We start from the raw sequence: 22736 nt of genomic DNA on the forward strand, positions 1-22736 counted from the left end.
TGCCGCAACTCAAGTGCAAAGTGCCCAGTTTTAGGAGAGCAAGGGGGTGGGGAGGGAGAGAGAGGAGGCAGGGAAGGCCAAGATCCACAATAGCAAAGAGACTTCCCTTCTGCTCCCAGAATGCAAATCGTGATGAAAAGGCCATGGCTGCCACGCTGGAGAACCTAAACCCCTGACTGGGAGAGAAAAAGGTGGTAGAGGTTAAGAGTCTGCAGAATGGGGGGGGGGAGCCCTCTGGGTCCCAGGCAAGACGGACCGAGGAACCACAACAAGGGGAAACCTGGGGCAAAGGATTCCTAAGTAATCATGCCTCCAAATTCCCATTCTCTTAACCTCGGGTGCGGAAAATGAAATGCTACTCACCCTCAATAATTTTTCAGGTAATTCCACCCCACCCAAAATAAGCATTTGCTTTACAAGCAGTGCAAGGCTGCAGCCTTGGGATAGTGACTTCCGCAGGCCCTTTTAAATGCAGTGACCTCCTACCTTCTTCCAGTGTAGAAAAACTTGATCTGACAACATTGCCTTAGCTCCTTGTGCCTTCCCTTCTGAACCAGCCTTTAATTAAGGCTCCCCCCACAAACACCCTTCACCTGTCATTATTAACCCATCACCAGCATTGTCCCCAGCTATAATTTTAGATGTCACTTCTTAGGGACTTCTGAGTTAACTGAACAGCACTTGAAATGCATCAAGGTACAGGCTGTGTGGGTTATTCCTTTCTGCTTGTCTTAATTCTCCTTTTTGATTAAAGGAGAGGCAGCCTTCTTTGGCTAACCCAATCACATTTGCAAAAGGTTTGACAGCAGCTTGAGATTCACAGGCGCAACCAGAATCCTCCATGCAGGTGTTGCAGCCTTTGCAAGGGGGCACAGTAGTAGACGGGAGAGCATATCAGCCTCTGTTAACAGGTGACCTTTGCGGATCCTGTAACTGTTTCATGAGCTGGAAGTCCAGGATCAAAATTGAAACAACTGGCTGAGCCCACACAATGTGACCTGGGTTCCTTTATTACAGACAGGGAAGCACAAACTTGTAAATGTAAGGAAGAGGCAACCTCAGCCTTCACACAAGCTGCCATGTCTCAGAAACCACCCAGGCTACAACTCCAGCAGCCTTGAACCTCCTTTTCCACTGAAGGGAGAAGGGATTTGCTACAGATCTAAAAGCTGTCTTAGGGGAGCCAAGAGTGAGATCTTCTCACTGCAGTTGCCCCAAAGGCTTAGCAGACAGGTACCAAGGCTCCTAAGACATTTGTGTAAGGGATGGATACAAATGGGGCACAATCACTCACTCTCTGGTTATAGAGCATCACCGGCGCCCATTGAAACTGACAGCAGGCAAGGCTTATGACAGACACGAAAGGAAACCTGCTCTCACAATGGCACATACCTGATGGACTCATTGCCACAGAAGGCCAGGACAGTCACCAAGGGATAATATAATTTTATAAATGGAATTATCAACATGGGTAGGGCACACATCCCCTCCTTTGAGGCCAGTGTGGAGACAGAGGCTACTGGGGTGGGTGGGGCTTGCAATCTAGTAAAAAATGATGATATTCAGACTAGTCACTTTTATTGTTCACAATCAAATGCAATTAAATAACTAAGCCTGGGCAGACCAAGCACTGAGCAGGATATCAGTCAAACAAGCCAGCCTGTTCCCAAGTCAAGTTATTAGATGAGAATTGCTGGAACAGCCTCTCCTCTATTTCATTGGGAGGATGCATGGCTTGGCTTCTCCATCCATCAATGCGGCAGCTTGGGCTATGGAGGAATCCCTGTGCCAAAGCTCATTTTATGGACTTCTCTCTCCACTACCTTGCAAAGGTACTGGGCGGCCTGACTCGAACTAATGGATTTTGGCACAGTGAGCAGGACAAGGCCCCCAGGAACAAAGGCCACTGCCACCAGCTTAGCATGTACAAAGGCTCAGATCACACTGCAAGTAAAGAAACCATTCCCTCTCCACAGGAGAGTGAGAACTACAGAAAAGCAACAAGAAAACCAGCTCCTGGCATATCACCCCCAGCTCCTGAAACCCAGAGACAGGGAGGGGGAGTGCTTACTTTGACATATAATGTAAGAAGAGTTTGAGGGAGCTGGGGATGTTTGGCCTGGAAAAGAGGAGAGTGAGAGCAGATAGGATAGCCATCTTCAAATATCAAAAGGGCTGTCACATGGACGATGAAGAAAGCTTGTTTCCTCCTGCTCCAGGAGGAAACTTCAATCCATTGGTTCGTAGGACACGAACCAATGGATTCAAGTTAGGAATAACTTTCTGAAGGTAAGAGCTGAATGAACTTTATTAGGGTCTCAGACCAGGGTTAAAAAGCGGTAAGAGCTGTTCTACGGACCTCCTCAGAAGGCAACTGATTCTCCTTCCTTGGAGGTTTTTCAGCGGAGTTTAGATGGGCATCTGTCATGGATGCTTTAGTTGAGATTCCTGCATTGCAGGAAGTTGGACTAGATGATCCTCAGCGTCCCTTCCAGATTATAAAAACCTGCTGGATCAGCTTAGTGGCCCACGTACTGGAGCATCCTGCTCTGAAAGTGGCCAATCAGGTGCCCCAAAGGGAAGCCTGCAAGGAGGACCTGAGCACAACAGCAACTCTCCCTTCCTGTGGTTTCCAGCAAGTGGCATTCAAAGGCCTGCTGCCTCTGACAGTGGAGGGAAAACACAGGGTTGGGACCCCATGATAGCCTTATCCTCCACTAGAATCACAGAATCATAGAATCATAGAGTTGGAAGAGACCACAAGGGCCATCGAGTCCAACCCCCTGACAAGCAGGAAACACCATCAGAGCACTCCTGACTAACGTGTCTTTTAAAACCATCCAAGTTGGCAGCCATAACTGTATCTTGCGGGAGAGAATTCCATAGTTTAACTAAGCACAGGGTGAGTAAGCCCTTTCTTTTGTCTATCCTGAGTCCTCCAACATTCAGTTTCCTTGGATGTCCCCAAGTTCTACTGTTATGAGAGAGAGAGAAAATGTTCCCTATCCACATTCTCCATACCGTGCATAATTTCATACACTTTGATCAAGTTGCCTCTTATTTGCTTTTTCTCACCTACTGCATGCTGTCATTTGCACCTCACTTCCAGACAGAGAGAGCCCTTTGCTCAGCAGTTATTCTGAGATGCTGACTCTGTGTCAGGTGCCTGCAGCTGGCTGGCTGGTTGGCTGAATAACCCAGCCTTTGCTTAAATGGCCTTGATGACAAGTCAGGCACTGGCTTACCTCACCCCTAACATTTGGCATTGAACACAACCTATCCAAGGGGTTAATGGAAAGATGGGAGCAAAGCTTTCCATAAGCCCTCAAGTAAGGTAAAGCACTGAATCTCCTACATTCTGACTTCATCAGACTCTCTGCCCAGCCATTTTCAACTTTTTCTCAGTAACTCATAAGGGCAAGAAACCTACCTAAAGAAAAACAATTAAAAAGGAAGCTGCAATTCTCAAGGCTACAGAATTCCACACTGAGGGATCATAGGGCACGACTGTGGAAGGGCAGCATGCACACAGCTCTGTCTATCACTACGAACAGCAGCTCAAGGCACACTAATCACTCTCCAGGAAAGGCACCACAACACTCACATTAAGACGTAACTGCCTCATCCAGTCTACACTCAGTCTCGTCTTCCACTCAAGAGGAGCCAGAGGCTGAGCCCTAATAAGCACAACAGACCCTCTAGGGAAGTACCCAAACGGTCACTCCAGGCCTTTGCAAGAGACGAGTCCCACCAGGGCGGGGAGGGGTGGGAACGAGAAACGAAATCAGTTTAGAGGCTTTACTAGAAGTTATAAGCGAGTTGAGGTTAGACTCTCCCAGGCTGGTTAGCTTTCCCACCACTACCGGTAAATCACACTCCCCACACACCATATAGAGCAATGGAACTGGCCATAAGGGAAACCTGGGGGGCCCTCACACCTCCAGACTTGCCACACTGAATACTTGCTAGGGATTTTTTTAGGGGGACAAAGTGAGAGAGTGGCAGAAACCAAGTCACTCTCCAGTACAGTATCAATGACTGAGAAACCTCAGCAGAGCAGGTCTCCAGGCCCCTGCTCAGAAGCAACTATAAATAGGGTAACAATGGAGGCCTGCTTTGTAGATTTGGAAGAGCCAAAGTAAAGCCCACCCACCCCCTCCCTTAAAAACACCAGCCCCCTCTCTTCCAAATTTCCATCCCCATAAAGCAAGGCACATAATGAGGAAGAGGAGGGTTGCCACCTTACCGAAAATTGGGGGAGGCCGGAGGCCCAGTGAGAGAGGCAGCAGCAGTGCGGGCGCCCTGGCAGGGCTTCCGTTGGAAAAGACTGAGCGAAACGCGATAGGTAAGCCAAGTGTCACTTCCCAAGCGCAACGGCCAGAGGCAGAGGGACAGCTGAGCTGATACTGTCTGCCTAAAAATAGCCAAGAATGTGAGGCAGGCCTGGGAGAAAGGGGGGCAGTGGTGGTGGTGGTGGTAGAAGCTGGCTTGCTGGTGTCCAGCTGCCCCCTGCTCTCTGCCTTGAACAAGCAGGGCTTTTACAGTCTCTCATGGGCGAAGCCACATTTGGCAAAGGAGGGGGGGGGAGGAAGGAGAGAGGAGAAGCAGCCTCATCCTCTACCGGGGAGAGGAAGTGATGTGGGTGTCTGGCACATGAACCGTTAGTTCTCCTGCACAGCAGGAAACCAACGCTCAGAAGGTCTCCTCCTCATCTGGTGGGGGTGCTGTGTGCGAGGCCAAAGAGCACTGCACAAACTTCAGGTGGAGAAGAACCACAACTAGTTAAGCAACCTCCACCAGAAAGACAAAAGGAGAGTTGGTTAATAACCAGAGACAGCCATCGTAGGTACATTACTTGCACTGTGCTTGCCACTAGGAGAGGGCGTGTCGGTCTGTTCCCGTACTCTGTCAGTTTCAAAAGTGTTCATTTTGCAAGCCTTTTCTATGGTATTTTCACAATAATCTTAGCATAACAAAAAAAAAAAAAATCCACATGGAAATTCAGGTTTTCTCACAAAACCCAAGCTTCAAAACCTACTTTCTTTCAAAGTAAGAGCATAAGCACAGCTCTCCTGGATGAGGCCAGTGGGCTATCGATAAGTTTAGCATCCTGTTCTCACAGTGGTCAACCATATGCCACAATGGGAAGTCCACAAACAGGACCCAAACTCAACAGCCCCATTGCCACATGTATTCTGGTATTTGTGGGACATACTGCCTCTGACAGTGGAGGGAGACCACAGCCATCATGGTCAGTAGGCACTGATAGCATTATCTTCTGCTACTATTTGTCTAACCCTCTTTTAAAGCTAACTAGGTTGATGGCCACCACTGCCTCCTGACGGAGCGAGTTCCAAACTTTATGTGTTGCATGAAGAAGTACTTTATTTTAACTGTCTTGAATCTTCCAACATCCAGCTTCATTGGATGTTCACAAAGCATAGTGTTACGAAAGCAGCAGAAAATATTTTCTCTATCCACTTTCTCTACACCATTATATCATAGCTGAAAACTCCATCACAAAATTCAGAAAATTGAGAAATCTGAACGATAGTCAAGTTTTGATTGGTACATTCAGTTCATAGCGCGCGCGCATACACACACACACACGTTATTCACATATCCATACTTTTCAGAGTTTATTTCTGAATTAAATGTTTAGGAATGAAATCCTTCCTCCTGCACTGCTTAAAGGTAAAGGTAAAGGTACCCCTGCCCGTACGGGCCAGTCTTGACAGACTCTGGGGTTGTGCGCCCATCTCACTTAAGAGGCCGGGGGCCAGCGCTGTCCAAAGACACTTCCGGGTCACGTGGCCAGCGTGACAAAGCTGCATCTGGCGAGCCAGAGCCGCACACGGAAACGCCGTTTACCTTCCCACCAGTAAGTGGTCCCTATTTATCTACTTGCACCCGGGGGTGCTTTCGAACTGCTAGGTTGGCAGGCGCTGGGACCGAGCAGAGGGAGCGCACCCCGCCGCAGGGATTCGAACCGCCGACCTTTCGATCGGCAAGCCCTAGGCGCTGAGGCTTTAACCCACAGCACCACCCCTGCACTGCTTAGCTACCCCAATATTATAGTATTCCCTAAACTTTATATGCATGGGGTTAAGCTTCCTTTCAGTGGGATGCAAACAGAGCCACACATAGCAAAAGGGGGGGGGGAATAGCCCTTGGTTTGCACCCTGCAGATTGAAAGAGAACCCAATAAATTCAGAGAGGGAACTACCATGTCACTTGCCTCTGGGCAATAATTAGGAGTACTCTTCCATTCAGCAACCCCAATATAGTTGTATTCTTAATATTTCATATGCATGTGGTTATGTTTCCTTCCACCATGTGGGGGCTCTTGATCATGAGCATTTCTTTACATTCTACGTAGTTGTTGGGAAAAGACAGCCTTTCATTTGCACCCTGTGGGTTGAAGAAGACCATAATATTCAGAGAGGCAACAATCACACCACTTGCCTCCAGACAGCAATTTCCAAGCCCTGCTTGAACCGTCAATGCATCAAGGAGGGAAGGAAAAAAGAGCCACGGAAGAGACTGCCAAAGATGTTTTAATCACACAACATTCAGCCTTGAAGCAAGGGGTTACACTAGGTGACATGCTGGCTGAAACTTTTATAGAACAGTAGGTGCTGCTACAAAGCTACGCACGGCCATTTCCATGGCAACCAACACAGCAGAGCCAGAAATAGGAACAAAATCAAGGGATTCCTCCCACTTGACTGAGAAGGAGGGAAGGGGGGCGTGTTTTGAAAGATATGGCACACGCCAAAAAGGTGGACTCACAATGGTCTTCCCTATGGCACTCCCTGGGAGCATCAAAAGGCAATGTTTATGCATAAGTCTCATAGCCTGGATATGGCAGGGGGAAACAGAGGGGGAGAGCCTTGTGAGCTCCTACTTCCCACTCAAAGCAGGTTCTGTTGTGCAGACATACGAGCCAAGCTCAACAGCACCATCCTGTCATGGATGCTTTAGCAGAGATTCCTGCATTGCAGGAGGTAGGTGTAGAATACCCTAAGGCAGTGTTTCCCAACCTTGGGCCTCCAGCTGTTTTTGAACTACAATTCCCATCACCCCTGACCACTGGTCTTGCTAGCTAGGGATGATGGGAGTTGTAGTCCAAAAACAGCTGGAGACCCAAGGTTGGGAAACACTGCCCTAAGGGTCCCTTCCAGCTGTACAATTCTATGATTAGGCTTAGATTGGTGCCGAAAATAATTTCCTTTGGTGGGATTCAAGAACGTTAAGAAAAGTCCTGCCAGATCAGACCAGGGGTCCAGCTACTCCACCATCTTGCTTCCCATAGTGGCCACAAGCAGGGCATGAGGGCCAGAAGGGTGATCCCCAGGGGCTGATATTCAGAGGAATGCAGCCCCTGATCCTGAACACAGAAGCCAAGCATTATGGCTAGTAGCCACAGGTAAGTTTTGTCCTCCATGAACCTGACTTGGCGAGTGAGGATTTGTAGAAGGCAGCAACACTGGAGGATAAGGCTATCAATGGCTACTAGCCACAAAGTCTACGTTCTGCCTCCAGTGTAGGAGGCAGTAAATGCCTCTTAATATCAGCTGCTGGGAATCCCAAGAGAGAAGAGTTCCTGCTGCACTCATTTCCGCTTGCCATTGGGGCATCTGGCTGGCCACTGGGAGAAAAGGATGTCGGAAGACATGGTCTGATCCAGCAGCCAGGCTCTTCTGATGTTCTTATAAATGAATGGGGGGAGGATCTGCTATATGCTCTTAAAGCCTTTCTTATATGAACTGTTGTTGTTGTTGTTTTAAAAAAAGACAAAACAAATTCTCCTGGGGAGAATTTAACCAGGCTAGTTAAATGGAACCTCCACTTTCAGGGGCAGTACACCTTTGAGTACAGGCAACAAAGGGGGGCTCTTTTGCCTTCACAGCTTGTTTCTGAGCTTCCCATGTGGGGCACCTGGTCAACTGCTGAACCAGAGGGACTTTTGGGTAGATCAGGAAGGTGTATCTTTTAACATTCTGAAATTTTCACTTCATTTGCTAGCACTCCCTCTCCCTCTCTTCTTTCAGACAATAACTCGACAGGCTTCCCCATATTGTGGCCACTGCCCGCCCCCCACCCACGCGTCTCTACAAGAGGCCTGTATAAAGTCCCATTACTCTTGGCAGGGAGAACCCCTCCACTCCAAGAGCTCTGCGCGTGCTAACTGCTGACAGAACGTGCTATAAATAGGCCCTCAGAAATGGAGGAAGGCTGCCAGGGCAGAGGGGCTGAGGGGGGCAGGAGGGAAAGAGAGAAGAAAGAGTCATTCAGCAGTTCAGCTTGCTGCTCTCATGTCTTCTTGAAGTCAAGCTAAAGCACCTTCCTCCCCACACCCCTGCCCCAGTTTCGCTTCCACATCCAGAGAGGATGTGCTGCTCTGTGAACCTGCAGAAACAAAGTGCCTGGGAGATACGGCCACCCTTAAGTGCATAACATCAGGCTAGGAAAGCTGCTAGAAAGCAAAGGGGCATACAGAAGCATTGCTTCACTGCCTGAGGGAAGCCCTACATTAAGGGGAAGGCGGCTGGCTAACTGATGGCAAATCAGGCTGCTGAAGTACCACCAAGGTACTTGCACCCCCCCCTTTCAAACACTGCTTTAGGAACCCTCCTCTTAGCTGTAATTCATGCATTGCAGGGGGTTGGACTAGATGACCCTCTGGATCCCTTCAAAGTCTACGATTCCTGCTTGTTTATATTTATTAAATGTGTATACTGCCCTTCATCTGAAGATCACAGTGCAGTTCACAACACAAAAATACAAAAACGAGAACACAAAATACATAATAAAAGCAAACCAATTACCATCACAACCACACCCACAGAATGTGGAGAAGTGGCTTAACAAATTCATCTCTCACTTACATGAGACCAGGAAAAAACTTGCTATATGCTGCTGCCACCTTGTGGAGACAGAAAGAGAAGAGGAATCTTAAACAGAAACATTTGAACAGGCAAAAGGAGTCTGGTACATCTTGTGGGTTAAGGGTTCAAAAAAACAGTGTAGAAACCATAAATGCAGCTTTCTGGGGAATCACAGGAAGTAGCAAGAGCAAAGAGTCATCTGTTCCTCACTGTACAACAGGGATAGCGGGTGCATCACACCCCAGAAGTTGCTGGAATCCAACTCCAATCAGCTTCAGCATGACCAGTTGTCTGGGATGATGAGAGTCATAGTCCAGCAACCTCTAGGAACATAAGAAGAGCCGTGCTGGATCAGGCCATAGGCCCATTTCGTCCCATTTTCAAAATGGCCAACCAGAAGCCCAATGGGAAGTCTGCAAGCAGGGTCCAAGTGCAACAACAACTCTCCCCTCCTGATGTTTCCAGAAACTGGTGTTCAGAAGCATACATTCAGAACCATGGAGGCAGAGCATAGCCACCTTGGCTAGTAGCCGCTGAAGCCTCACTCAATGGAATTGTCCAATCTTCTCTTAAAGATATCTGAGGAGCCACACATGTCCCCATTCTTCCTGTACAACCAAAAGGACCTGCCTATTCAATCCAATCACAGGCAACATTAATAAGCTCAAACAGGAACAAGCCTTTTGGCTGCGCACATAGCCTATTTGCTCCAGAAATCCAGAAATCCTTTTGTTAACTACAGTTGCCTGTTTTGTCCAAACCAGGAAATGATGGTTAACAGTTTGGGAACAAGGCAAGATGCAAATCCATGGAGATACGATTGTCCAAACACAGTCAGTGAGCCTGCTTTTGCAGGTTGGCTCCTAGAAGTGGAGAAACAGGTTTTGGTCATGAATCCAGATGACTTCATTAACCCAGTGCGATGTAGCAGGCAAGTGTGTTGCATGCAGAGGAGGAGCTCGGGATTCAAATCCCTGCTTAGCCATGAAGTTTACTTGGTAGACTTGAACAAGCTTCTCACTCAAAAACAATGGGAGAAACTATCATAGCTCAGTGGTATCTGCTCTGTATGCAGAAGGTCCCAGGCTCCAACCCCAACGGCGTCTCCAGGCAGGGCTGGGAGAGATGACTCTTCTGAAAACCTGGAGAGCCACTGCCAGTCAGTGTAGACAATACTGAGCTAGGTCGACCAATGGCCTGACAGCATAAGACAACTTCCAAAGAGTTGTGATGGGGACGGAACAGGATGGCCCTGGATGTACCAACCTCTGCTACTGGGAGGAAGGGCAAGATACAAGTATGGTTAAAGAAAGCCTCCTTTTAAATCCCCTCCAAGCACCACGAATAGGCCACAAGGGGATGCCAGGGGGAGAATGAAGAGGGGAAAAGAGGTGGGGGTACTTAAGTTGTGATGCTGAACTGCAGCTCCACTGCAGCTGGCCACTCCAAGTTTTCATTGCCCCCAAGGAATCCAGCTCTGACGTAACCTATTTCTGACATAGCCTTTTTCTTGGCTTCCTGTGACCCTCCACTCCTTCCAGTTGAAACACATCTTGACATTGTCATCCTGAGCACAAGCACTTCCAAAGCCCTGTTCCCTGGAAAGGAGAAGGGGGGTTGGGGGGCAGGGGAGAACTAATCATCAGATACTAAGAACATGTCTGGCTCCAGAGTGTCTCCCCAAAGCCAGCAGCCCAGGGACTCATCATCATAATCAAACTTTCCTGTTTGTCTCACATTCCAGCCTAAAATTGTTGATCTATAGAGGAAATGGTACACAGCAAGATCCAAGAAGAGGACAGCCTCCTGCTTCCTGCTCTCCGGCTGCGGATTCACTCCACAAACACAGGCTCTTTGAGGAGCCTCTGGGGAGTGGACTGGAGTCAGAGAAGAGGAGACAGATCCGCTCTGCTCCACCCAGGCCAAATGCCAAGGGCTGACACCACAGGGAGAAAGATATTCGGGAAAGGCAATCTTAGGTGTCATACATTCAAATACATTTAAAGCACATTTGAAGAACACACACACACAAACACACAAACACACATAATCCTGGGAACTGTGGTTTACCCCTTGTGGAGCTACAATTCCCAGAACTCAAAAGATGGCCAGCAGGCTCCAGCCCTGGCACAAATGAACTTTCTCTCCACGCCAGGGAACCCAAGGGGTAAATTATGGGTAACCACAGACAGAGGTAGCAGCAACAATAAGAACAGGAATCTCAAAAGCCTGGCAGGCTGGTGTAAGATCAGTCTCCTTTGGCCTTTCTTTCCCAAACCTACATGGGATCAGGCAGGATGACATGAGGGACAAAGCCTTCTTGGTAGTGGCTCCAAAATTATGGAACACCCTCCCAGTGGAGACCTGTTGGCCTCCTGATCTCTCCCCCTCTTCAGTGGGCCCCTTTGACTGGGAATAGGCAGCTAAAAAAAATCCCAGCCCACAGCCACCAAGAGTAGAAATTTCCAAGAAAGAAATGTTTGAAAATTGAACAACTTCACTCAAGCAACCAGAAGTTGATGTGACCAGGAGATGCCCAAATCAAAAGTTTGGGGGCGGGAGCGAGGTTGCTTGGTGTGTCCCCCCCCCCCCAAGCCTGAAAGGTTTCTGGCAGAACCAGTACAAGCTCCTTGGACTGCAGGCCACAGCAGCTACTGTGCTGGATACATTAGCAATTTTTCTGCCAAAAAACCCTCCTCGTATCCTGCGAAGGAGAGGAGTAATCTGCCTTTGCGAAGGAGGAGAAGCTTCTATCACCAGCCAAGAAAGGAGACCTGGAGGCAGCCTTGAAACAGCACCAGGCGCTGCCTGCAAAGAACCATCTGTCCAGCAAAGAAGCTCAAAGGAGCAAGCTGCCAGGTCAGTGAGAAAGAGCACTATTCCAGCCCGCCCATAAAGATGTGGCCTTCTTGATCTTGCACGGTGGAAACAGTCACAGAAACGATCCCCTTTCTGAGAACTTTTCAACATTCATCACCACCTTCAGGTAGCTTCATCCTCCTCCTAGGTAACAGGAGTGCAAAGATCCCATGCTCAAAGCGCCTCCAGAACATGCAGACAATAATAATTAGCTGTGTGTGGAAACAGATGCAAGGACCTTAGGGAGAGCTCATTACGTGGTCAATTACCACAAGCAACGATTTTGTCACCTGGCAGCCACTCTTTCCTTGTCTTACCTGCTTGCTTCAAGAGGAGCAGGTGTGGCTATAAAACAGAAGGTGGAGATGAGGGCAGACTACATTTCCCAGCATGCCCCGAGCCTCCCAGACTGCACAGCATGCTCAGATCTGCCGCTCTGAACTGCAGTTCTTACAACTGCAGCCACTTTCCTGTGACTGTTTAGAGAGCCGCAGGGGACCAAGAGCTCAATAGAAAAACAGCTCAGTTGATTTTTGAGAGAGAGAAAGAGGCAAGGTCAGTTGAGGCAGGATCAATCTCCCAACCCCCACTCGCACACAGTCACAGCAACCACACATAATGGAAAATTTAGACAGTTCTCGCATCAGGGAGCACATCAGGCAGATGGCACTTGCCTGCCATGTACTTGCTACTGAAAGAAAAAACAGCCCAGACAATCTAATTCCCCAGAAGGTGATTTGTAAGGACAGCATCTGCCAGGGAAATGGGATGAAAGCCCCTTTCCAATGCCAGAAGTGGCACACCACTCGCCCCTCCATGCAGCCAAAGCAGCCCGCCCTCCCCTCAAATTCATCAGAGGAAGACTTTTGCTTCTGTGCTACTGTACGCATATGGCCACTGAGGTGGAGGTCAAATTGCTATTGTTCCTCTCCTTTTGCACCACTCGCCCACCCACCCTCTCCAAGACAAGGAAAAACAGTAAATACACCATATTCCCTGCCAGGAGCTGCTTCTGAGAAAAAGAGCACTCTGCCCAAGGTCACATCCACACCATATACAGTACATGTAAAAGCTTTAAACTATTGGGAATAGCCATTTTCAAGATCATCAAAAGCAGCCCAAAAAAGGTTCCACTTCTCGCTGCAAAGTCTGGCCAAAACAGGTTTTGAAACTGAATCACAGAAAGCAAACATTCAATAGAAGACCCCCAAAATAAATTTTTAGAAAGGTGGTGCATGTCTATACAATTCTGGAACAATAAGAGTAGCGGACAATATATTTTCTTGTAATTTATTCACATTAATTTAAATTTCTGTCAAATTTCTGCTCTTTCCCCTCTTTCCCCCCCTAATATTACTGTTCTATTCCTCATTTTTATATCTTAATTCTCTTACTTTTACTACTATATATCAACATGAAGTTGTGTGTATGAGAAACTATCTTATCCACTAGGAACAAAGCCATGGGCAAAAGAACCTTCTTACCCTTCAATGCGGGATGAGGGGGGCTTGGCCTAATTTCCCATTGCAGCAGAGACAGACAGGAGGACCCTCCAGATCGGTGTTTTTTTACAGCTGTTTTCTACAAGGTGTCATCGACACAATAATAGCGCGTTAGTGGTGGATTTATACTGGATCAACCTCAAGCCATTCTGCTTTCTTAGTTCTTCTGCAACATTTCCCCAGTGTTACCACATTACTGGGGCATGTCCGCACTGAAAGCACATGGCTTCCCTCAAAGTAACCTTGTGGTCTGTAGCTTATCCCTCACAGAGCGACTTCTGGTCAAGTGAGAAGCAGTATGTTCCAGTAGGAAGCACACAACAGCAACACCCATAAACACACTCATTCACAATCATCATGTCCCTCCCTTCTTGCATCCTACCAGCAGGCAGGGGTGGGGGCAGTAAGGGGTTAAGGCTACCTACATACCAAACATTTAAAGCACATTGCACCACCCAAATAAGCCCAGGAACTATAGTTTGTTAAAGGTGCTGGGAATTATAGCACTTATGTCCAGCTAAGCGGAAGTTTCCCAGGATTCTTTGGGGGAAAGTTATGTGATTTAAATGTACATTGTGGGCACAAAAGCTCCAACACAGCTAATGATGTCAAGAAGCAGACAAGGCATCGGCCAGGAAGCAGAGAGGCATGGAAATAACAGGGCCAGCCTTTAGGGGAGCCCGTGAACATAAGCTTTCTGCCAGTGAGCCAGCCAACCGCTGTGCTTAGCCTGCTGGCTAGCAGTGACCCTCCAAGCTTTCAGGCAGAGAAGGGGCTCTGTGCCAACCCAAGATCTCCTGGGGTGCAAAAGTACATGCTCTATCATTGAGCTACGGGATTCCAGTATCAAAGAGTGTCAGTAGATAACAGCAGCACAGCCAGTACAGCACAGCCAGAGAACTCTTTGCTGCTCCTAGGCTCTGGCCAGATCCCTACAGACTTGCCCCTAAACCCCAGGGGCATCCTGGCTCTGACTCACACATCTGCCTCCTGCAAGCCCCGAAGATTTCATGTTTTGCTTAAGGAAAGAGTCACAGCAAAAGCATGCCTACAAGGGGGTGGACTGGACTGATTGCCGAAGGGAGGTTGGAGAAAGTGGCGTCTGGAGAGCAATCGCAGCCCCCTCAGCTGCCATGCTGAGCCTCAGAAATCTGGTTCCTTCCACACAGCCCCCCTGAAAACATCTGGCTTGTTGGCAGCTGGAGGGTTTTGCACTCTGCCAGCAGATTCCACTCATTCCTCCTCTTGAGAGTCTGCAGTGAGAGAGATTTCAGTCTGAGCCCAGAGGCAGTTTCCTGCCTTTGCAAATCCCTTGCAACAAAACTCATCCCCAAGCACAAACTTCCACAGTCTAGGACAGGTCCAGCACCCTAGAACTGAGGCAGGCTGCCTGAAATACTTGCGGTGCTCTGTGTGTGTCAGCAGTGGAGTGTTACTTGGGCCCCGTTGTCCACCAACACCTCTCAAATGTACAAACTAAGAACCCCTTGACATTTAAGCCAGTTACCAAGTACATATGACTGGCACAACACATATATTTGCCTTGTTTACCTCTGTTGTATCCCTACGTTGAATGATGGATTGCAAGCTCCTCAGGGCAGGGACCTCTCCTCTTGTATTAAGGGACAGACACACTGATAGCACAACAGCAACCAACTAACCTGGGTTAAGCATGCATTCTTGCTCAAACTATTTGCTGGATCAGACTAAAGTCCATTTAATTCAGTGTTCTAGTCTGCCACAGCAGCCAGCTGGGTGGATCTGGTAAGCCACACAAACAGCCACAAGGTGGCCCTCAGCCAGTGGACTATTTTGCTCACCCCTAGCCTAGTAGCAGCCTACTTGTACTGTACTCAGAGACAGTGTATACTGAAGTTCCACAGGAACACAGAAAACCCACAGCATGAAATACTGGGCACAGAATTTAATTTTCTTTTATTTTCAAAGCAAGTTTCTAGACCATATGGTGCAAATACATATTTGGTTTGGTGGACTATTCCTAGTGAAATCAATGAGTCATATTAGTCCAGGTTTGCCCCAGCGCTGTGTAGAAATTGGGTTGCCTCAAAGATTGATCCAGAAGCTCAATCTGAAGGAATCCAAAGAACAGTGTAGCAAACTACCATTATTTTTAACTTCCCCCAAGACAGACTTTGTATGTGGTCTGAAAGTGGTGGATAACCTTCCCCGTTATTTGTTTGTTACCCACTCTAAAATCACCCACATAAAATCTATCTCTGAGCAAGCAAATGGCTTTCACAGGTTTAAACTGAAATCTACGTTATGTAACCCCTGATAACAGCAATTATTTCAAATGCTGCTCTCTGTGTGCAGAGTCTGCAGGTATGATTTTTGTAGACTCTTTGAAAATATTTTTATGTCCACCAAGGTGGTGGCAATGGTTAAGCTTATATTTTTCTGTGTATTTTATTTCTACGTTTTTATGTAAAAATAATCCACAACAGCCTTCTTTCTCCCTTTATTGTCATGTTTTATCACATTTTGAAACACTGTTTGTTTGGTGTTTCCAACAGCCACTGGCTATGCAATAAAAAGACTGATCAGTTAACTGCTCCTATTCACGCACTGCAGAGACTAGATGTAGAAAGTGGTTATGGGAGCAGCTGCCAAGACCATATAACACCAGTCCTGAAAGACCTACAATGGCTCCCAGTACATTTCCAAGCACAATTCTAAGTGTTGGTGCTGACCTTTAACCCCCTAAATGACCCAGGCCCTGTATACCTGAAGGAGCATCTCCACCCGCATCATTCAGCCCAGACACCGAGAGCGAGAAGTGAAGTTACAAGGAACCGGTGGTTACAGAGGACCTTCTCGGCGGTGGCACCCACCCTGTGGAACGCCCTCCCATCAGGAGTGCTCTGATGGTGTTTCCTGCTTGGCAGGGGGTTGGACTCGATGGCCCTTGTGGTCTCTTCCAACTCTATGATTCTAGGATTCTATGATTCTCTGATCAGATGTCAAGGAGATAAGTAACTATACAACCTTTAGAAGACATCTGAAGGCAGCCCTGTTCAGGGAAGTTTTTAATGTTTAATGTTTTATTATGTTTTTGTATATGTTGGAAGTCTCTCAGAGTGGCTGGGGCAACCCAGTCAGATGGGCAGGGTACAAATAAAAAAATGTTGTTGTTGTTGTTGTTGTTAAGGTACAGGAGGCAGAATTGGTTGTACTGTACATTTTGGCTGACAAATGTTTAGCCATTGCTATGCTTTGTAGAATTCAGTCTACAAAACCGGATACATATCTCAGTGACAAGCCACTTGCTTTGTATGCAGAAGGTCCCAATTTCAATCTTGGGAACAATCAGGTAGCATGCAAACATACGAAGCTGTCAGGTCATCGGTCCATTTAGCTCAGTACTGTCGACGCTGACTAGCAGCAATGGTTCTGCAGGTTTTCAGGCTGGGAATCTTTCCCAGTCCTATTTGGAGATGCCACTGGGGATTGAACCTGGACCTCTTGCATAAAAAGCACATGCTGCATACCACTGGGCTACAACCTTTGCCAGGTGATGGGAAGAACCTATGAAGAGACACTGCCAGTCAGAGTAGACAATGATAGTGGACCAATACCAATAGATGGCCTTATACTGAATTGGTATAAAGCAGTTTCCTTTGTTCTTCTGATCCCTTTTAAACTGACACCCACCCTCAGCCTTCGAGGAGATGAAAAAAATAGACAATTCTGCTCCCTCCCCCTTGCATAGCAGAGCCACGCAGCCACTGTGTTATCTTGCATGAACTGTGTTTCACCCAAAACCAGCAGACCACAGTCATCTCTGAGGTACAAAGGTTAAGCAGCCAATGTGTGCTGCAAGAGTAAACAAATCCACTGCAATTACAACTGATACAAATTCCCCATCTGCTGAAATTCATCAGCTCCAATTCCAAATGCATAGAAAGCATTTGCTACAAACAAAAGCCCAAGAGGTGAGCCGGAATCCTTCTATCATTCTCCTCAGTCCATAGCTCTTGAGGACCCACCACGTTCTTTTTGGGTGGGGAAGAGGGAATAGCTAGAACTTAAGCTTACAGAGAGATAAGGGAAAACACTGAAGCAGAACACAGCGGTGTTCCAGCTGTATTCTGGGGAACCATAGGATTTCTCAGAAGTTTATCAATGAGAAGATCAGTAACGGCAGGCAAACGTCCCTGAAAAACAGCCTGCAAAATAAGAGTTGGGTGTGATATGTGATGTGATGTAAGTCCAAGCAGAACAAGAAAGCGGCCTAAAGCAGGGATGTGAGAAGGAACCGCTTTCTGTTCCTGTACTTGACGCACATAGCACTGCTTCCATTCCACCACAGTTCATCCTCTGCCAAAAAACTACGTTATTCTTTTCACAGTATTCCGTGCCATTCATTTCAAAGCAAAGGAAATGCAATGCAAATTTGGGGGGGGGGTGTAATCATTGAACAGTGAATATCAATCACATTCAGCAGACTGGTTTCCATTCTGCCAATGGGACGAATAAGTGAACATGCACATTTTTTGTTCCTGTTTCCGTCAGAATTCTTGACACCCCAAGCCTATAGTCCCATATGAATTGACCATGCACCGTGTCCAACCGTCTTCTGCGGTGTCCAGGGATTCTCAAGAGACCCACAAGGGCTTGTTGGCATAGGTATTTAGGGGGTGGCCTATATTCACCAGGTCACCCAATTTATCTATCCAGCTCAATATTTCCTACCATGCCCTCAGGCAGGCAGCGGTCTTCCCCATCACCTGCTACCTGGTGACTGAACCATCTGTATGCAACACATGTGCTTTCTACAACTGAGCTATGATTCTCCCTCCTTTTGCTAGACAAATCAGTAGGGGTAGCATTCCTAAGGACAGGAAAATGTAAAAAAAAGTCTGCTCAGTGAAGACATGCCTTTCAGGGCCCTGCGTGGCTGCCGAGACACAGCACCTATGACTGAAAAAACAATGAAAGTCCTAATGCCCTGCTTTGCTTTCCTGCAAATCTGAAAAGCCAGGAGGAGGCATCTCTGCACTTTCCCTACTGGACAATTACAGCAGTTGCTTTGCCTTTCCCTTTTGTTCCTGTCTTTGCTTCACAACTGCCTGCATTTAATTTATGGGTAAATAAATTTCTAGTCTTCATAGAATCACAGACGATAATGATGATCCAATAGCATTTTTACCTTTCCCCCCTACAAATGGATTTACCTTTCCCCCCTACAAATGGGACACACACACACACACACCCTCCCACCCCAGAATGACAGACTAAGGCGGAGAGCCAATGCCTTCATTCCACAGTAGCCTCTCCTCTCACCAGAGTTTTAAATCCAGGAGGCCAGAAAACCTGAACTATTCATCTCCACACACGGGGGGGGGATATTTCCTTACTGCAAGAAGGAAAAAACAGAGGGGGAATTGGTTCCAAAGAAATGGCCCAAAATATGTATATCATTTCCTGTTTAAGAAAGCAGAGAGAGCATTTTTTTTTTATTATTTAAATCAGGACCAGAAACATTCCAAGCTGCTGAGCTGGACCTTGGGGATAAACACACACACACACACACACACACACACACCACCTCTGCACCTCAAAGGTGAAGAGCATGTGGTCCTTCAAGACCCCTCAGAAAGCATTACGACAGCACCTGCTCCCTCCCTTCAACCCCACCCCCAGAGAATCCAGGCTGACAGAGGAGCTCTTAAGTCAGACCAATTTATTACCTGTCAAAACCATGCACCTTCAACTCTGTCCTGATTTCCCAACATTTCCCCCCACCCCCACCCACAGGCAAAGGAAGCCTCTTCCGCAGAGGATGAGTTTATTGCACAACCACAAGGGAGGGGGGAAAGTGGCTGGTTTGCTTGCAGGCAGTACCTTCATTTGATGAGTCTTCATCAGTGCAGAACGACACAGGGCACTTCCTAAAACTGGAACAAGGGACACACACTCAGTCATTAAGCTCAGAGGGTGTGACACTGGGAGCCAGTCCCTCACTTTCAGCCTAACCTACCTCGCAGGCTGGTTGTAGGGTTTAAATGAAGAGGGGGAGAACCACCTTGAGCTCCTTGGAGAAAAAAGTGTGATAGAAATACAATTAAAAAAAATAATAAATCAAGATATTATACAGCCTGTCTCAGGTCAGGTCAGGCCATGCTCCAGACAATTCTGCGGACTATTCTATTCCCAGCCTAACGACTTGCTTTCCTTTACCCTGGCTATGGTTTTTCTTTTCCCAGTTCCTGTGTTTCTAAAGACTGCCCCCCGCCCGGGATTGTCAACTTGACTACTTCCTTGACCCACATCCCCACACATGGCCGACACACCACCTTCCTCTACAGTCACTGCCTCCTGGCTGTTCCGGTTCCAGACTTAAAAATCAAACCAGGGGCACAGACTGCTCTTGTGCAGACATTCCAGTAGGCTTCTTTTTTCCTTGGAGGAAACTCCCTCTCCTCCTCCTCTTCCTCCTCCATCTAGGCAAAAGCTGTGCATTAAAGAAGGAAGGGGAGAAGACATCACCCAAATTCTACTCCCAGAATGAATTATGCCATCAAGTACATTTGTTCGTGTGAACATCTGCATAATTTATTCTGCTTCCAAGCCCTGAACTTTCAAATGTGTAGGGACAGAAGCCAAGGAACGTTGCTCCAAAAATAAACAGAGAGCAAAGGACTTTCTTCATCTTCTTGGGGAGGCAGTCTAGCTCAGTGAACTGGAATGAGGGCATCCCTTCATAAACAAAACCCTCCGCATTGTATAGTCCAGATATTGCACCGCTGATGATGGAATACGGCAATCACAAAAAGTAAGATCCATTCCTTGGTGGTCTGCAATGGGGGGGAGGGGGCATTGGATACAAGCAAGTCTCTCAGTGTAGAAAAGATGGATTCTCCAGACTCTCACACCAGAGCAGCCATAACTGAGCCTAGGAGATCTTATCACAATTCTTCAGTGACGGGAAAAGGAGAAATCCTCACCCCAGGAAGGACCTCGCTTGCGCTTGGCCATCTCTTGGTTGCAAGGCGTCCATACCTTTCCATTGCTGTTAAGTCTCGAGGTCACCAATTTGGCGACGGCTCTCCCTCTCGGTACACGAAAGCCTCTCCGATGTATCTTCCAGGGCAGCCATCTGCCCCTCGAGGGCTGAAAGGCGTATCCCCTGTACCTCAAACTCTTTGGCAAGCCGTTCCACATTTGTGGCAAGGCGGTGCAGCCGGGCATCCAAGCATACCGCTGCCACACACCTGCCACTGTAACAGAAAGTGCTTCCACGACCAGGAGGAGTCCCAAGCACAAGCTCAACTTCTCCAGCAACAAAAGCAGCAAGCGGTTTGTCCACAGAGTCTACCATTTCTTCTTTGATCTCCAGAATGCAAGCAGGACGACAGAACAGGGTCAAATGTACTTAGGGGCAAGCCTGCAGCAGCTCAGCCATATTCCAGCTATGATTCCCCTAGTTTTACATGCAAGGTTCCCACGTTGAACGAAAAATTAAAAGCTTCCAACCTAAGCAGCCATAATTCTTGTCGGGTAAGAGCAACAGAAGGAGAAAGAGGGAGGAGGAAGCCAACAAGGGCCCTCAATGAAGCGAAGGACAAATAAGAGACCTGCCGCCTCAAAGCTCTTTATATTCAAAATCCTTTCTGAACAAGATTTGAAAACAGGGTCCGAAAGGCAGGGAGGAGCAGGATGGAAGTAGTCAGAGCCCATTAGGCAAAGCAGAAGACAGGTGGTGGCTACCTGCTGGCAGGTGGATGTTTACAGGGGAGGGAGGGAACCAGGGCAACCACTTTGATTGACCTCAGCCATTGCAATTACTTGATCTCTTTATTGGATATCAGGCTGAAGACAAGAGCCTTCGGAGTCACAGCTGGCACAGTCAAGTTAGAGCAGAATAAGGGGCAAAGGAGCAAGCTACCAAGTCAAAAAGCTGGTCCATCAAAATCAGTACTGTCTATGCTTAAAGATCTTGATCTGAAAATTTAAGAATTTGTCACAGGCACTGCAAAAAATACCCATTTTGCAGAAGGAAATCATGTGATGCTTGAGACCCTACTCCTTCAAAGAGGCAAAACACCTGTGCGCATCCCAAAACAATTAAGACACAGGAAAATAAAGCATGGGGCGCAAACACCCCCACCAAAATACTCCATGCCCATCAAAAATCCTCAGTTTTTAAAAAGATTAAAATTGGGAGGACAGAGGGCCTCAGCAGAGGGAGGGGTCTGAAGGCACTATGGTGCCCACGGGCTTGTATCAGGAACCCCAACATGTACACCTCCAGGGTTTCAGCAAGTGGTTTTTCCCTGTCCTGCCTGGAAGAGCTAGGATTGAACCTGGAGCATTCTGCATGTAAAGCAGGGGCTCTACCATTGACCCAAATAACCTATAACTTAACCCAAATAACCTAAACTTCCCCCCAAATAAGCAGATTGGTATGAAGGGTGAGAATACACACAATGCTAAAATAGCATTGACCAGAAATACCTCTTCATCATATTACAAAAACTGAGAAATCTATGCCCTGCACAGGATAAAATAACAGAAAACGAAGGTGGGGGCTGGAAACATACCACAGAGTGAATGCTGACAAGACTGCCCACAACATTTTAAAAATACACCCTCCAAATCTATATGAATAAGCAAAGAGCCAGCTATGCAAAAGAAGGAGGGGAGCGCTATAACTAAAAATATATGTATTTGTGTACTGCTCCACTACTCAAAGCAGTCAGGGAGAAGATACTGGCAGAGAGAGAAGACAGAGGCCTATCAAGAAAACAGGAAGCCAGTAACAGAGGATGAGAGAAGAGAAAAGGAGGCAAACTCAGGTTTTACCACGACATATCACTAGGACAACAGCTGGAAGAAAGTTGTAAGAGCATCAGAAAAGCCTGGCTGTTGGATCAGGCTGGTGTAAACTTGCTTTAAACAGTGGACAGTGAGACGAATGATGCTGCATTCGGTGGAAACCAAACTGCAGCATAATGGAAGCAGTGCTGATTAGGATGAATGGAAATCGCTGCCTTCTTACATCCCTATTTTTAAATAACCCATTTAAAATATTTCAGTGCTTTTGATTAAGGCAGACTCCAGCAGAGTCACTGGAGCACCTTCACTCCTTTAACACTGGCTGGAGGAAGCTTCCTAATCTGCCCGCCAGGGTAGGAGGCTCCTTTCACATCATTAGGCAGGGCAGCTAATTGCTAATTCATGGAGGGAAAAGACAGCTGGACTAGGGCCAGGAAGTCATTGCTCAGCTCCAACTCACCCTTGACAAACCAGCCATCCAGACTGTGAGTAAGCCACCCAAGCACTGGCAATGCTTCCGGCTCACTGCTCCTTGCCACATTAGAGGGCACAATTCGTTTGCCAAGAGGGGAAGCAAAATCTCTTGAAGAACTACACCCAACAAGAGGCAATGGTGAGGCTTCTTCCACACACTCCATGGGCCCAGAAGGATAGTTCCAATCAGGATATGAAAACACACACACAG

At 47.4% G+C, this 22736-nt stretch overlaps 1 protein-coding gene across 14 annotated transcripts in view; it reads right to left on the reverse strand.

The window, feature by feature from the left end:
• MYO18A (myosin XVIIIA) overlaps positions 1-22736 on the reverse strand; it is a 143397-nt gene that overhangs the window by 102948 nt on the left and 17713 nt on the right. For 3 of the 14 annotated variants that reach the window (XM_079955351.1, XM_079955354.1, XM_079955349.1), the window contains exons 1-2: positions 4247-4504; positions 106-176 (exon numbers count right to left, since the gene is read on the reverse strand). The exons of 9 other annotated variants lie outside the window; for them this stretch is intronic. In XM_079955351.1, coding sequence (XP_079811477.1) covers positions 106-145 — 40 coding nt within the window. In that variant the 5' untranslated portion in view covers positions 146-176; positions 4247-4504. Of the gene's footprint in view, positions 1-105; positions 177-4246; positions 4505-22736 lie in introns of those variants that run through there. 2 more of the 14 variants (XM_079955342.1, XM_079955343.1) reach the window with 2 other exon arrangements.

Source organism: Podarcis cretensis (assembly GCF_951804945.1).
Source record: "Podarcis cretensis genome assembly, chromosome: 15".
Lineage (NCBI taxonomy): Eukaryota > Metazoa > Chordata > Lepidosauria > Squamata > Lacertidae > Podarcis > Podarcis cretensis.